Source organism: Bos mutus, unplaced genomic scaffold (assembly GCF_027580195.1).
Source record: "Bos mutus isolate GX-2022 unplaced genomic scaffold, NWIPB_WYAK_1.1 CTG345, whole genome shotgun sequence".
Classification (NCBI taxonomy): domain Eukaryota; kingdom Metazoa; phylum Chordata; class Mammalia; order Artiodactyla; family Bovidae; genus Bos; species Bos mutus.
The window spans coordinates 456-17,550 of NW_027219832.1; the positions used below are offsets into that span (position 1 = coordinate 456).

At 41.7% G+C, this 17,095-nt stretch overlaps 1 protein-coding gene across 10 annotated transcripts in view; it reads left to right on the top strand.

Moving 5' to 3' along the window:
- The first annotated feature begins 1,859 nt into the window (after positions 1–1,859).
- The window catches only part of LOC102269891 (dihydrodiol dehydrogenase 3), a 35,715-nt gene continuing 20,479 nt past the window's right edge, over positions 1,860–17,095 (top strand). For 2 of the 10 annotated variants that reach the window (XR_011463497.1, XM_070366957.1), the window contains exons 1-7: positions 1,894–2,101; positions 3,076–3,204; positions 6,179–6,346; positions 6,655–6,771; positions 8,001–8,078; positions 8,510–8,632; positions 9,438–9,547. Coding sequence is in view for 9 of the 10 variants with exons in the window: in XM_070366957.1 (XP_070223058.1) it covers positions 3,121–3,204; positions 6,179–6,346; positions 6,655–6,771; positions 8,001–8,078; positions 8,510–8,632; positions 9,438–9,547 (680 nt within the window). In the remaining variant the exon portion in view is untranslated. Of the gene's footprint in view, positions 2,102–3,037; positions 3,205–3,362; positions 3,471–6,178; positions 6,347–6,654; positions 6,772–8,000; positions 8,079–8,509; positions 8,633–9,437; positions 9,548–10,410; positions 10,577–12,424; positions 12,508–14,513; positions 14,727–17,095 lie in introns of those variants that run through there. The other 8 variants (XM_070366959.1, XM_070366960.1, XM_070366955.1 and 5 more) reach the window with 7 other exon arrangements.

A 17,095-nucleotide genomic window follows, 5' to 3' on the forward strand; every position in this document is an offset into this window, starting at 1 on the left:
GCCCACCAAGTTTCATATGGTCAAAATTATGATTTTCTCAGTAGTCATGTATGGATGTGAGAGTTGAACCATAAAGAAGGCTGAAGAATTGATGCTTTTGAACGGTGGTGTTGGAGAAGATTCAGTCCCTTCAACGGCAAGGAGAACAAAGCAGTCAACCCTACAGGAAAACAACCTTGAATATTCATTGGAAGGACTGATGCTGAAGCTGAAGCTCCAATATTTTTCACCCTAATGCAAAGAGCTGACTCACTGGAAAAGACCTTGATGCAAGAAAGACTGAGGGCAGGAGGAGAAGGGTGCGACAGAGGATGAGCTGGTTTGATGGCATCATTGACTCAATGGACATGAGTTTGAGCAAACCCCAGGAGATAGTGAAGGACAGGGAATCCTTGTGTGTTACAGTCCATGGGGTGCAAAGAGTCATACTCGACTATGTCACTGTACAACAAGAGAACGCTTCAATTTCTGTCTTGGACACTCTTCCAACATCTTCAGAGACAGCACATAGTGTCTTTGATTCTCTTATCTAACGCTCCTATCTTGCCACCTTCTCTTCGACTACAGCCCTCCCAGGTCCCACATATAAGGACTCTGTGAATATACCAGAGTGATCTAGGTAATCCAGGAATATCCCCCATCTCATGATTTTAATCACCTTTGATAAGTAGTTCCCCGACCAGGTTCGGAACCTGTGCCCCGTGCAGTGGAAGCACAGAGTCCTGACTATTGGACCACCAGGGAAGTCCTAGGTTAAGAGAATTTTAGCCATACTTTCATCAGATACATTTTCTGTCCCTTTCCTCCTCTCTTCTGCTTCTGGAACCCCTACACTGTGAATGTTAGTATGCTGCATTCCCTAGTTAAGGTAGCATTCTTCTTATGTTTCTCAATTCCTATAAATTATTGGTAAACTATCAATGTCTATCTCATAGCTGATTTTTTTTTCAGGTGTTTATTCTTATTGTTTCATTTGACAAAAATTCCTCTCTCATTAACTTCCTCTCTCCCTCTGAAGTGAAAGTCGCTCCGTCGTGTCCAACTCTTACAGTCCATGGAATTCTCCAGGCCAGAATACTGGAGTGGGTAGCTGTTCCCTTCTCCAGGGGATCTTCCCAACCCAGAGATTGATCCAGGTCTCCCACACTGCAGGCAGATTCTTTACCAGTGAGCCACCAAGGAAGAATCCCTATGAAATTAGGTGAAAAACTTACCTGTTCTGGTCTTGCAGGGGTGTCCATGTGTGGACAGGACCCTGTGCAGTCTTTGTGCCTGGAGGATCTGGGGCAGAGCTGGAGCTGATGCTGGCAGGGTCACCCCTTCCCCAGGGCATGCTGGCAGCTTGGTGGGAGGGGAGAGAGGCTACACCAGAGCTAAGTGTGAGCAGAGGCTTCTGGACCGTGTGGGTCCCAAGGTGCTGGAGCAGAACTCTGATGGCTGCGTCCAAACTCATTCCATCCCTTATAAGTGTGCACTGCCCCATCCAGATGTGTGTGTATGTTCCTGTGTGTGTTGTGTGTGTGTGTGTGTGTGTGTGTGTATTCCTATGTGTGTTCCTGTGTGTGTTTGTGTTCATCACTGGGTAGTTGAAACAGCAGGTAAAAATTTGCTCTTGGCAGATTTGTTTCTTGTCATGATTTCTTCATTAGTTTGCTCATCATGCTCCTAGTCCTGGGATCAGCCCAACAGGAAAGCTAAGGGGTCTGTCATTTCTGAGTCATCATTGTGCCTGGCCCAAGAATTGCTTTCTGATTCAGGTAAATTTATGACTGTTTTTTGAATACCCTATGTCCCCCAAAGCCACACCTCAGTTCTATTCAGGGTTTTATTAATACATGGTCTAGTCTATGTCTCCACCTGTATTCCTTTGTCCTTGAGTCCCTGTGTGTGTACATATGTATATATTCCGCCTGTAGCTGTAATAGCCACTCCAGCTGCTCTTCAGTTTAAGTTTAGAGTTAAGTGGAACAGACACCAGTCTCCAGACAGTCCCCAGGTAGGTTGGAACATTGCGCATAAGGTTTTCTCTGATCATTCTGGTTTGAGGGAGGCAACTGGAACTGATCAAGACTGCACTGCCCCAGGCAGGAAGAGGGTACAGGTGAGTAATACATGATGAAATTTTCTGTCATTCTGTTCTGGACTTTTCCTAGTTGCCTGTTCACTTTTTTTTGTTATAGATCTTTGTTTGACTGTTTTCCAGAGCTCTTATGAGGTTTTCAGCTGCCTTCTCTTTTTTTTCTTGTTTTTCCATGGGAGTCTTCTGTCCTCCCATCTCACCATTTATCTGACATCACTGCACATGTTAAATTTTATTTGTCTTCACAATATCCTTGTCTATAAGTGCATCACAATTTTCATTACTCTTTCCAAATTTGTTGTATTTTAATTTGTTTATAGGTTTTTCTTTTATGAATAATGTGGAACAGTTAGTAAATTATGTAAAATATGTGTCAGTTACATTATGAGAGTACTATTAAAGTTACATAATTAAGTACAAGGTATGATCACTCAGAGTTTGCACACTGCACATGATATCCTAAAACTATTAATAATTAACCTCCAATAAGCACTTTGGCAAAATGTCTGGTTTCCATATCATGTTCAGGATTTCACCAGTCAGGTCTGTAAAGCATAATAATTTTGCTGGCAGAAAATGAAAAAAGGCAAATTTATTTTCATTTGAAGTTTTGATTCTTTATTAAAGGGTAACATTTTCAAAAATGCTTATTAAACACTTTTAGATTGTGTAATTTGAGTATGCATGTATGTTTGTACTGTAAGACTTGTTTCAACTGATGTTTGATCGAGATTGGCTTTGTAATAGAAAAATAAAAAATATTGCTCTTGTGGAAGTTTCTAGTCTAAAATATGGTCAATAATTATTCAGCACATATCATCATTATATAATAGTGTTTTACTGCTAAAAAAAAAAAAAAGCAAACAAGCTAACTGATTTCAATCCTGTTCTTACTCAATGGGCACTGGTTTAATCATGCTCCTCCTACAATATATCTGCTAACATTGGATGGTGCAGCTGGGGTGTTACCTTCCTGTTATTCCTAACCTGTGAAGGAAGAAGAAAAACATCAGTCTGCTTACTCCAAGGAGAAATAGGCAATGGATCCCAAAAGCCAGAGAGTGAAACTTAATGACGGCCACTTCATTCCTGTCCTGGGATTTGGAACCTATGCACCTCTAGAGGTAACAGTAGCAGTTGTAGGTCGAGATATAAATAGTAGTGGATGTAACATGAGTGAAAAGGACTTGGGTTGTCAAGCACTGAGCTCCTGTGCAACTCTGGGAGGATCACATTGTTCCATTAACCAGGCCAGAACCATGCCCTATTAAAGAGGAGAAAACATTCAGTCTTCACTCTGCATCAGGGTATGAAACTGTGCTCACCTGTAGATTACTCTGGGTCTGGGTTCCCCTCCAGTTTCTGTCTCTTTTCCAGCTTGGCACAAGAGGTGAGACTTGGCTGTCAAGATCACTGTCAGCTGCTTTCCTTTGTGGGTGACTGCAGTTGCAAGGTTTCTCTGTACGTTTTATTAGTTCAAGAGCTCTTTCCTGCTTCCAATAATACATGACCCAGAGAAGTATTTGAGGTGGAAGATCCTGAAGATGAAGTGACTGAAAACTAATGGGAGAGAATTGCTTTTCTACTGTGGGATACCTGCTTGGTGCCAGGCAAGAAACACTCCAGCTGTGTTTTGCCTTGTGCTTCTGTTTCTGCTTGAAAACTTCTGATGGGAATCTTAGTATCACTTGAGGGGATAAGATACAACCTTATAGGCCAGGTTTTGTAATGTATCCTGGGGTTTTGTAATGTGTTTTTATTAAAGTATAGTCTGCAGTGCTTGGTCAAAGAGGGGTTAATGGACAAGTCTCTGGACTGCAAGCCAGAAAGTTTTCTATTTTGTCTTTAGAATAGATGTGACAAGGGACTGGACTTATACTTTGAGGCTTACTATTCTAATTTATAAAATGAAAAAATTATTAAGAGACATTTTGCAGACAGAAGACAGACTTTGTTTACTTCATAGAGCACATTGGGTTGAGGGGAGGAAAGGGACAGGGCTGTTACTGAAGCTCATGGGCTCATTCCCAGGTACATCCCTGAAGGTGAACATCACTCAGTCGTGTCTGACTCTTTGTGATCCCATGGACTGTACAGTCCATGGAATTCTCCAGGCCAGAATACTGGAGTGGGTAGCCTTTCCCTTTTGCAGGGGATCTTCCTATCCCAGGGATCGAACCCAGGTCCCCTGCATTGCAGGCAGATTCTGTACCATCTGAGCCACCAGGGAAGCCCATTCCCAAATGTCCATGCATTTAAGAAAAATCAGAACTAGACTCAGCAGAACTGTGTTATACCAATTATCTACCTCCTTGAAATGGGAAAGATTCTGAATCACATAAAAAGAAATGGAATATTATTGAGCACTGAAGACAAAGTTAATCCATTTGCAATCACAAGTGAAGTAAGCCAGAAATAGAAAGACAAATACTGAATGATCTCTTTGTAGGTGGAATCTAAAATAGTGGTACTCATAGAAGAGAGAGTAGAGGTATGGTGAGCAGAAGCTGGTGACAAGCCTGGGAATAATGGAAAGATGTTGGTCAAGGGTACAACCTTCTGTTATAAGAGGCATAATTCTGGAGACCTGATGTACAGCAAGTTGACTATAGTTAAAAATAATGGGCTATATCTTGAGATTTTGTAGAGACCAGATCTATATCTTCTTACAAGCACTTCTAAAAGGTAGCTATGTGAGGTGATGGTGTTAACTAGCTTGCTTGTGGTAATTATTAAGAATGGATACTTATATGAGTAAGTACAATCCTGAGAAATGCCAGGCTGGATGAAGCTCAAGCTGGAATCAAGATTGCCTTGGGAAATATCAGTAACCTTATATATGCAAACGACACCACCCTAATGGCAGAAAGTGAAGAGAAATTAAACAGCCTCTTGATGAAGGTGAAAGTGGAGAGTGAAAAACCTGGCTTACAACTCCACATTTGAAAAACTATGATCATGGCATCCTGTCCCATAACTTTATGGCAAATAGATGGGGAAACAATGGAAACAGTGACAGACTCTTTTTTTTTTTTTTGTCTCCAAAATTACTGTGAATGGTGTGTAGCCAGGAAATTAAAAGACACTTGCTCCTTGGAAGAATAGCTATAACAAACTTGGACAGTGTATTAAAAAGCAGAGACATTACTTTGCCCACAAAGGTCCATATTGTCAAAGCTATGGTTTTTCCAGTAGTCATGTTTGTGTATGGATGTAAGTGCTGGACCATAAAGAAGGCTGTGCACCAAAGAATTGATGCATTTGAACTGTGGTGTTGGAGAAGACTCTTGAGAGTCTCTTGGACAGCCAGCAGATCAAACTAGTCAATCCTTGAGAAAATCAACCCTGAATATTCCTTGGAATGACTGATGCTAAAGCTGAAGCTCCAGTATTTTGACTACTTGATGCTAGTGACAACTCATGGGAAAACACCCTGATTCTGGGAAAGATTTAGAGCAAGAGGAGAAGGAGGGGACAGAGGATGAGAAGGTTTGATGGCATCACTCTTTTGATGGACATGAGTTTGAGCAAACTCTGGGAGATGGTGAAGAACAGGGAAACCTGGAGTGCTGCTGTCCACGGGGTTGCAAAGTCAGACATGTGAATAACAAGAATAATTTATATGAGAATATCACATTGTACACCTTGAAAAGATACATTTTTTGGGGGGTGTATTCTGTGTGGCTTCATTGGTAGATAGATGTCTCAGAAGCTTTCACCTTGGTTCTTGATACTTTTACCAGGCACCTTGTAACTTTGAGCATTTTGCTTCAAACACCTAACATTATAAATCATATTCATGACTACAACATTTTGTTGAGTCCTTTGAGTTCTTTCATCAAGTCACTGAACCTAAAGGTGATTTTGCCATCCTCTGATACCAGCAATCAGCCACTGATCACCTGAAGTTGAAGGGTTCCTGGGTAGTGTTCATTTAATTACTTATTAGGAATGTTAAGGGAAACTGTCAGGGGTTCATCACTATACATACAGAACTAACCAAGGACACAGAAAAAAGTTGATTTTTGGAAAGATCAAAGCTTGTGCCTAGCCATATCTTATGTGGATATTCAACTTCTACCTTTGTTGGTTATGTAGGTTGCTAAGAAGGAAGCTCTGGAATTCACCCCATTCGCTATAGAGGTTGGGTTCCACCATATTGACTGTGCTCATGCCTACCAAAATGAAGAGGAGATTGGCCAGGTCATTCGAAGCAAGATTGCAGATGGCACTGTGAAGAGAGAAGACATATTCTGCACTTCAAAGGTACTGTGTGTATTGTGTGTGTGCACGTGTGCAAGTGATTGTGCCCAGATGACAATTACATAATAGGATCCTTTGGTGGAGTTGTTTGGGGAACTATGCTTACTGGTATATTCCTAAAGTATTAGAGTTCCCTGGTGGTTCAGTGTGCTTGGTGCTTTACTGCCATGAGCCGGGATTCCATCCTTGGTAGGGAAAGTAATATCCCACAAGCCTCAAAAAAAAAAAAAAAAAAAAAAAAAAAGAAAGAAAGAAAGAAAAAAATTCCCTTGTGTATTATTAATGCAACTTTCATTCTTTAACCTCTACAGCTTTGGTTGACTTCCCTTCGACCAGAGTTGGTCCGACCAGCCTTGGAAAAGTCACTGAAAAATCTTCAACTGGACTATGTCGATCTCTATATTATGCATTATCCAATGGCTCTGAAGGTTAGAAATTTGTGTGATCACATCAATGTTATATCTTGTGTTAGAATGTGTATCAACTTGCATGGATAGTTGAATAAAGATTTTCCTTAGTAGGTTGAAAGGATGATTATACTAGAGTAGAATCCCCCAAATAATCCTTTGTGATTTTTTTACTGAGTTTTTTGAAAGGAGTTAATAATCTGAGCCTCTGCCTGAAAAGTTAAAGGAAATAAAAATCAGCCAGTTCTGCACACAGTCCTTGTTATGACTCCTGAGTGTCTGGGGATTTCATGAACCAAGAGTTTGGTACAGCTGTGGTGAGCATGACACTGCCTTACATTGAACATGATGAGTTAATCTTGTCTTTTACTCTTTTGAGTTGAGCAGATTTGGTGGTGCTTCCTCTGGGTGAGTCAAACCTCTTAACTGTATAGGAAATTGGGAGACATTGCCTACACTCTTGCCTGTCTTCACGATGAGGTTTGTAGACTGCACTTAGCCATTAAGAATGATGGTTTACTTAGAACTGTTGATTTCAAGTTACAGAAATAAACTCAAGCTATTAATGCAGAATCACTTAGTGGACTATGTAGATGGCAAGTCTCAGACACAGAGAGTTTTGAGGATTTGCAGCAGTGTTCAGAAATGTCCCCTTTCTTCTATCCCTTATCAGGACACTACTCATGATTTAGTTTATTTTTTACTGAACATTTTCCATTGGAGGCAAATATGACCTTGGGGCAGTCTGAGGCTCATGGTCATGACTATTTGAGAGCATGTGTGGATTGTCCACATTCCATATCCACCTGAAGATAGCCTTGCTGGTTCCCATGCCTGCCCTAGGGCGCCTGATGCTCAGAGGGGAAAGAAAGTCTGATATCTAGCCATATGAAGACTGCAGTTTTTATTCTGGAAATTATGTCATGTAACTTACTGCCATTCCCAGTCCAGAAAAGGATTTCAAAATAGGCAAGTACAAGGAGCAGACAAAATTCAGAGAAGTCACTATGAGTCCCTTTTAGGACCTAGAAAAATTGTATTTATTACAACATATATTGAGTGTAAGAGTTTGGAATAAGCCTCCTTCCTAAAGGAGGCTGACAACTCTATATGTGCAAATCACTTTGCAAATATTAATATTTAGAAATTTGTGAACCTACCTGATGGGGGTTTACTCCCTGGTGCCTGGCAGTCTGTAAATGCAGAGAAATTATTTTGTGACATGTCTAAAATGACTTCTTCTATTCCAGCCAGGGGAGGAATTATTTCCAAAAGATGAAAATGGAAAACTGATATTTGACTCAGTGGATTTCTGTCGCACGTGGGAGGTGAGTCTGGGGAGGAGAGAACCAGGGGAGGAGCCAGAAGAGGGGGAACTCCCTTTATTTCTTCCACCTGTGAGAATGGGCTGTGGACCATCAGACTCAGCAGTTCATGAATCTAAGGGCATGGATGCTGGGGTTGTGTGGAGGAAACCATTGCTTAAATGGTCACAGAGAGGAATGGAGGAGGAGAATTTGGGACAGTGTAGACAGGTATCTTTTCCCTCCCGTGTGATATATCTTCTCTGGAGTTTTTCTAAGGCGGGGGCAGTAGTTTTTCTTTTTATATCATGACCTTCTTCCTAGTTTTTCTTCTTGATAGTCAAAGGTAATTCTTGATGGATGAGTGTGATTACTGATGCTTTTCAGCATTTATTCTTATTCTATTGCCCATTCCAAGTGACTGTTCATGACTGTTCACCACCCCTCCCTCCCAGGCCCTGGAGAAGTGTAAGGATGCAGGGCTGGCCAAGTCCATCGGGGTGTCCAACTTCAACCACAAACAGCTGGAGAGGATCCTGAACAAGCCAGGGCTAAAGTATAAGCCTGTCTGCAACCAGGTGAGCAGCTCTGCTCCTCTCCCTCCTGCTCTTCAGAACCTCCTTCTTGCCCTGGAGCCTGATGTCTGTCTTTCCTCCCCTCCTGTTCATCTGACCTTTGTGGGTCAGAGGATTCTAGAGAGCAGAGCCTCTCTGGATGGTGTGAATAGAATCTGTAGCAGTATCTCTGCTTGACAGTCTGGGTGGAAAAGGTGGGATGCCTTCCTTCTAAACTGTGGGTAGAACTCAGAACTAGAGGAAGGAGGCATTTCCCTGAGATGAAAGGATAAGCAGATGGAGGGAAAAGTGCCCTGAAGAGAACTGCATACAGGAAGGAAGATGATGAAAACATGGAATCAGAAGTAAATTAATAAAGAGTCAAAACAGCTGAGATGGATTTTAAGGGTTTGTGTGGGGTTCTGGTGTCTGAATTCTTGGTCTAGTTTTCAGCATTTATGAGTCTTAAACAGGGAGCATGGTTCAGAAAAATGTGTTGGGGGTGATGAAAATCATCCAGGTTAGAGGGTGAAGTTAAAGGTTCAAGGTGATACTAGTGAATTATGAAATATTTACTCAGGAACATCTACTCAAATGTAGAGCGCAGCTTTTGATTACTCAATATTGGACTGGTTCTCCCATCCATGTCTATCATAAAATTAACTGTATAAATACACTTTTCTCTGTTTCTCTGTAAATGTTGACATTTCCCATTTTCATTTAATGTTCTAGTCTTCCCTTTAGCCTTTGAAAACTTTTAATCTTTCTCTGTCATATTAGTATTGCCTTTGCATATAATCTGACACTCTTCTCTTTGGGCATTCTACAGGTGGAATGTCACCCTTATCTCAACCAGAGCAAACTGTTGGATTTCTGCAAGTCACATGAAATTGTTCTTGTTGCCTATGCTGGTCTGGGATCCCAACGAGTAAAAGAATGGTATTGAATCCTAATGAAGACATCTGGGAGTTTCCCTGAAATTCAATTTTTGATGAAACAATTTAAATAACACAGTACTCAGAAAACTCTCATAGGCAGAGGGGAGAGAGAGGTGGGATGAAATTAATCCTTCTCTTTTATCTTCCCATCACCCAGACAATTTTTATACATTGTATTGACTTGTAGACTCATCAATAACAAATGCCTGCATTGAAATCTATATATAATCCCCCAGCTGAGACCAGGGACACAAGCTGATGTAATTATTTACTTATTAATTATTAACACATTTGTAAAAATAGATGTTGCAAGCCTCACTTAGCTCATATCTAAAATTTGGATAATATGTAACTGCTTGGTATATGATGATAGAAGAAATTTCAATTTGAAGCATTTCTGTGAACATCCTAAAAAAATAATGATGAAATAAATGTCTCTTATTTTTGAGACTACTCAATTTTTATCAATGCCTTAAAAAGTGAAATTTATAAAGAATTCCTGGGCTTTCCCTACTGTTTCTCTATTCATGCCCTTGACTACAGAAGAAAAACATCCCCAGAGAATTAAAGAAAATAATCCACAATTTGGCATTCTGGTCTCAACTCAATAATGCACCCAAATCACCTGCAGAGCTCTGTAAACACAGAATGGGAAGTGACTCAGTTGAGGTTCTGATTCAGTTTGTCTTCAGCTCAGCCATGGAATTTATATTTCTAAAAAGATTCCAAGTGATGCTGATGCTGCTGGTCCCTGGACCAGACTTGGGAAGCACTGGTCTAGAGTGGACCTACTTGGTCTGTTTGAGGAGCCTCTTTAGAAACTGCTTGGTCTCAGCTCCTCAGCATTTCTGAAATTCCTTCCAGGGTGAACCAGAACCACCCCGTTCTCCTGGAGGACCCGGTTCTCTCTGCCATTGCCCAAAAGCACAAGAAAACAGCAGCTCTGGTTGCCCTTCGCTACCAGATACAACGTGGGGTTGTGGTTCTGGCCAAGGGCAACAACAAGAAGTGGATCAAAGAGAACATGCAGGTGATGAGCAGGGCTGTGGGCAGAGGGCTTCTAAGGAAAATATCATAGTTTCTCTGTTTTCAATTGATAAAATTGCATCATGTGATTTTTCTTAGACTGTTTGAACTGCTCTAACAAAACACTACAGGCTGAGTGGCTGTGAAAAAAATTAAATTTGTTTCTCACAGTTGTGAAGCTGTATATCTGAGATCAGGGTCCGTGTGGTTGGGTGAGGGCTCTCCTTCAGGTCACAGGCTTCTCCTTGTATCTTTACATGTTGGAGGGGAAACAGAGCTCTCTCAAATCTCTTATATGAATATGATATTCTTGAAATCTCATTTGTGATGGCTCTGCCATCATAACCTACTCCTCCTTCAAAGGCTCCATTTTTAACACCATAACATGTGAATTTGGGGGCAGAAAAATTATCTTTAACTTCCAAAGCATTGTGGTTTTATTTAGTATTTCCCTGAGTACTAATAGGCTTTCATCTTCATACATTTAATCTTTTTGAGTTTCTGTCTTTGTGAAGTTCCTCTTAATGACTTTGTCCACTTTAGCTAGGTTGTTTCTCTTTTGATTTACTTGTAGGGGACCATTATTGTGCCCTTAGCTGTACAGGAAACTCTCCCCAGTTTCAGGATTTGATGCAGAGTTCATGTATGTATCTCTGAATTTGTGGTTTGAAAATCAGCCTGCACTCAGCTAAGCTCTTGTCCTCCAGGCTGGGCTCTTTTGTGCATTTGCAGTTCAGTGCTGAGCAGCTCGGGAGTTCTGCTTTAGCAGGTGGATGTGGCTCTTGTTGGAGGAGCCTGAAGACTTCTCTGTATAGTTTTTATTGGCTAGAATAAGGCCACTATCCTAGTCTTCTTTTCAGCACAGTGATATGATTCTCAGTCAGCGAGTGGGGAGAAAAACCTCTTCCTTTGGGGTCACAAAGAGTCAGACATACTAAGTGACTGAATAACAAAAACAACTGTCCATTTCCACATTTTCATTGTCAACTCTGCCACATATCAAGTGTCCATAAGTGCATTTCTGCCCACTCTTTTCTATTTAACGATTTCTGTACTGTGTTACTGAAGTAAAAAATAGGTTTTGCTTTTCAGTATGGTACTTTCTTCTATTTTAAGGATGTCTTGGCTGTTTTTGACTAGCTCTTCTCTTATTTAAAATTCAGTACCACTATACCAACTTTCACAACAGAATATGTGTTTAAGTCTTTGGTTCATGTTGCATTGAAACAAGAGATCACTTCGGAGAAAATGAATTTCTCTACAAAATTAAGCTTTCCATTTCCTTGTTATGATGTGAATTTTTAATAATTTGTTGTTCCTTAATGTTCAAACACTTCTCATAACTTTCTCCAGGAAGGCATATACATAAAGTTTTTTTTTAGATTCAGTCATAGATAATGAGTAGTTTGATATCAAATTCCTGAACAGGCTTTCTCAGGGGAGCCTCCTTTCCGCATTGCTTCAGCTGAATGCTGTCACCCTTAGGGTATGTTGGTGAGAGGCAATCAGTCTAATGTCAACTCAGGTTCAGGTATCAAGTCAGGTGTGTCTAAAAGCAGTGTGTTTGGAAAAAAAACGATTTTAGATTTCTTGTTTTTTGTCTCAAGTGATTCACTTAGAAAGATAAGCGACTGATGCGCTGTAATGTTTGTGAGGTGGACAGAGAAGAAGGTGTGGGAAGGAGAGGTGAGAACTCAGCAGAAGGTCCCAGGCTTATTCATCTGGAAACTGAGGACAAACATGTCTTCCCTGTCCCCTCTTTCTGTCTCCATCCAGCTGGAAAGTCCTCCAGTCCCCAGGGGGAGGCCAGCTCCTTGGGGGAGAGGTCAATGTGATTCTTCTTTTCTTCCAGGTGTTTGACTTTGAACTGACTCCAGAAGACATGAAAGCAATCGATGGCCTCAACAGAAATATAAGATATTACGAACTTCACCTGTAAGTGACTTGCCGATGTTTCCCACAAATACTGTTTTCTGTAGCAGGCAGGTCAGCAGGAGAGCTTAGCTTTTTAAAAGCTTAAACCTAGGAAAACAGTGTTGATTTCTAGAGTAGGAGTAAACTAGGGGCTTCCTGCAGTCCTCAGACCAGAGGTTTCCTCCAGAGCTCTGTCTCTGACCAAGAGAAATGTGATGGGGCCCAGGCCAGCCCATCAATAAAATCACTGAGTTGACATCGTGGTGAATTCACTACTTTGTGCCCCTAATTCCTGTGCCTGGTGTACCTGCTTTCAAGGCCTAGGGACCCAGGACACACAGAGGGCAAGGTGCCTGCAGCCCTGTATTCTTTCAGGGTCCTGTGAACATGTTTAATCTCTATTTCTTCCTACATCAGTGGCAAATTATTATATTAATAATAACTGTATAGTAATGAATCCATCATGAATTGCATTCAAGTTTTGTTGTTGTTATTTAGTCACTCAGTCATTTCCAACTCTTGGTATCCCATGGACTGTAGCCTAACAGGCTTCTCTGTCCCTGGGATTTCCCAGGCAAGAATACTGAAGTGAGGTGCCATTTCCTTCTCCAGGTGATCTTGCTGACTCAGGGATCAAACCCATGTCTCCTGCTTTGCACGTGGATCCTTTATCACTGAGCCACCTCGGAAGCCCACAACTCTAAAATGTACTGTAGATGTTTTTTTTTTTTTTATGGAGGAGGGCCCTAGAAAGGCCAACATCTATCAGTGCTATGATGTCACATGGGCCTGCCCTACCCTGTCCCCTAAGTGTCTGGTGGACATTCTTCCTAATGGACATTTCTTCACCAAGACACCATCTGCTTCCTACAAATCGATCACTTTACTGCCCTTTCTTCCCTATTACAACTCCCATGTCTTCATCTTTGTTATCCACAAAACTGAATTACAAGTAGATCATGAGCTTAATTGACCCTCCAATGAGTGACTGCTTAGCAGAACACACTCAGGTAAGATCATCTGAGTCTCTGTGGTTTCTTGAGTCAAGACTCACGCCATTGTTATATTTGTCCATCAGGTGTCCATCCCCTGGGGAGCCCCTACCCTCTTGATTTTGAATTAGTCACTAACATTGAATTCCAGCTGCCCAGTTACTGCAGGAAGATGTCAGGATTGAAGGGACAGAGGGCTAATCATACAGGGAGATGTTGGAAGGGAGTTTAGAGAGAAGGGAATACAAATTATTGGTGAAACGAAGATTTTGTTTCCAGTGAAAGATTTCAAAACTCTCCCTATTGTTTTTATAGCTATCATGCTTCTGATAAAAGACATGAAAATTGAGAAAAAGGTGGTTAGTTACTTTTCTGTACTCTGTGTGGGCTCAAGTAATGACCTGAGCCAGGCTCCTCGTACTTGGAATTGCTCAGAAGGCACTCTTTTATGAGTCAAATTGAAAAAGACAAATTCTGAAAGAAAAGTAGAAACATAGGGAAAATGAAAAAGCAGTAATAGTAATTACTGCATAACCAATGTTTGACTAAATTAAAAAGGTAATGATCCCACTTTGAACTGTATGCTTATTCAGGTGTGCATGGTAGCCTCCTATAGATGACAAGTTCCTTACTGGAGGTACTCTGTATTTTTGGAGTGCTCAGTATTTGCTTATCCATGAATGTGTGGTAAAGGGCAGCTAATTTGTTCCCCTTTTCATCAACTAGGGACTGAAGAAGTTCTACCTGTGTTTGAAAGGACCTCCACAGTTAGCCCTAAGTCTTGTGCTCTCATATAAATTGTAACCTGAATCCAACTACCTGTCACTGTGTAGTGAATATCACACGTGAATGTTGGGACTGGATGTGCAGGTGCCATGTGCACATGGAGCAGACACCTGCAGGTGTGATTTCCGGGGGAGAACGAGGGACATATTTCTAGATTTAGAGTTTTAGCCCATCCTGACCACATTCACAGAATAATGTTCTTTATGACAACAAGGCTGATTTAATAAATGAATCATTCTTCTCTTTCAGTGGTGTCAGTCATCCTGAGTTTCCATTCTCTGAAGAATATTGATTCTCAGCTCTCACCGTGGTTCTTTGAGAATGTCTTGCTTCTAGGGTGGTGAAGAAGATTTTGTACTTGGTGGAGGTGCTTAAATGAAGTGTCAGAAATTTTGAAAGGTTGCTTTTCCTTTTAAAACATTTAACACTTTATGAAACAATAAAGACTTCAAAGTAAGAATACTATTTTTCTGATAATTAAGGTTATACATATAAATTACAGAAAATTAGGAAATAGAAGGCAAAGGATTGAAAACTAAATAAGCTGTGATTAACCATTTTAATAATACTTTTGTGCATTTTTCTGTGCAAATGTGAGTGGTTTTTATTTACAAAGAGAAGTAGTCTTCAATCTACACGTTGTATATTTATTTTTTAACTTAGCATAATTATCTTGGTAAGCTAAAAATACCATTTACAAATCCAGCATTATATTTTGCTTACTGTAAGGCAGCAAATCTTATTCATTTAATTTCTTAATCATTTGCCTAGGAATTGTTTTATCAATAGATATTAATTAAAATGAGACATTCTTGAGTTGATAGTCTAGTGGAGGCTGAGCCTGTGAACAAAATCAGGAGTATTTAGCTGTAAGAAATGGGCAAGTGCCTGTAGGAGATATTTCTACACAATCTCTCCCATTTCTGTACAGCTGTTAGACAGAGGAGCCAACTACACTTCATCCCACACAACTTTCATTTGTACAAGAAAGAGCCTTGAAACACAGAGATAGTGCTCCCTGCATTTCTCTGGAACAGAAAATGCTGGTCAAGGAAGTAGGAGTATTCATATAATATTTAAGGGCCAGCAAGTCAGCTGATGTGGGTGGAGTTTAGTGAGGTGGAGAGAAGGCCAGAGAGCCAGTGGGGCCAGGAGGTCTGTGTCATGTAGATTTTTGAAAGGACTTTACTCTGAGAGAAATGGAGAATTACATTTTGGGTTTTGAGCATAGTAGTTACATGAGCTGATTTTTTTAAAAAGTCACTGTAGAGGAATAGGATGGCAGATGAGTAGGTGGACATGGAGTATATCTCTCTCCTCGGATACCCCAGGAATACACCTTCAGACACAGAAGTGCATACAGAACACCAGCTGACAGCGGACAGGAGGACCTGACCAGCGGAAAAGAATATATGGAACCACACAAAACTCCGTAGGATGAAGGAACTAGAGGGAAAAACTGGAGTGTTAGTAGGACTGAACCTGCCCTCAGCGAATGGGGGAACTGAAGCAGGAGTCCAATCCCCACAGCGGGGCAATTGTCTGAGTCAGAGGAGAAGCATTTAAGGCTGAGTGTGAAGTAGTTGATCTGTGGCAGCCTGAATAGAATGATAATCAGATAGTTCTTGCTGCAGCCATACACACCCCGGACAGGGATGCAAGTCCCCTAGAAGATGCAGTGGCTGGGAGCTGGAGCTTAGGTATTGTGGAGCAATCCCAGGGCAAGGGCTGCTGTGGAGAGACAGATGAGGGGATGTGAGGGAGGAGTCTGTGGTGGGAAATGCCAAGTCACGCACAGGGGATGGAGCCATCACCATAGCCTCTCTCTGCCCACACACCAGCATGCGCAGCTGAACAATAGAGAGACTGACCCATCAAGCACCTGAGGCAGGGAACTACAGAGGAGGACCCCACTCGGAGTGCCCCTTTAAGTGCCTCATGTGCCGATTTACAGAATAGGACCCCACCCTGGGGCAGGGTGTGGCACCGGGAAGGGGGCCCTCTATGTGGCTGATGCATGGAACAACAGGGAAGGACCCCAAGCAAGGGAGCCCTCTAAGTGCCTGAGAGGGCCGGAGCTATGGACAAAGAGTCGCCAAAGAGGCCTTCTGATGGCTAGGTACCAGAGACTTGAAAAAAGACTCTGATAGGGTCAATACTCCAGTGGCTCAGGCAGTCCGTGTCCCTGAACATTTGGTGCCACCATAGTCCCCATGACCCAAGCAGCTGTGCTACCTTCATGTTCAACCCCCACTGGGGAAGAACTGTCACAGGCAAAAAAAAAAGTCTTGTGTCTATGCACATGGGGTCCCTTCGGTCGTGTCCAACTCTCTGCCATCCTGTGGACTGTGGCCTGCCAGGCTTTTCTATCAGGAGGCTCTCCAGGCAAGAATACTGGAGTGTATTGGACAATACAGGTTGCCATACCCTTCTAGAGCACTATATTTCCTGATGCTTTAGCTGCCAACTCCTCTGAGTACCGGGTACTGCCAGAATCCCTGCAACCCAAACAGCTACACCACCTCCACACCTGGCCCTCACTGGGACAAACCCAAGTTCTCCAGGGCAGCCTTAGGAGCAAACCCCAGTGGATGACCCACATGTAGAGGTGGAAATAAAACCACAATTGAAACCCAGGGGCAGTGTGGCTAAGGAAGAGGACCCAAAACCTTCCCACCAGTTGTACAAGTTGTACAAGTTAAATCCACACAATCAACTATGCAGAATCTGTGTTTATGGAATATATAAAAGGACATTGAGAGCTCCCACAAAAGAAAACGCACTAGTTCTGATAGCTGTGGACATTGGAGGCAAGAACACACAGGAGTAGG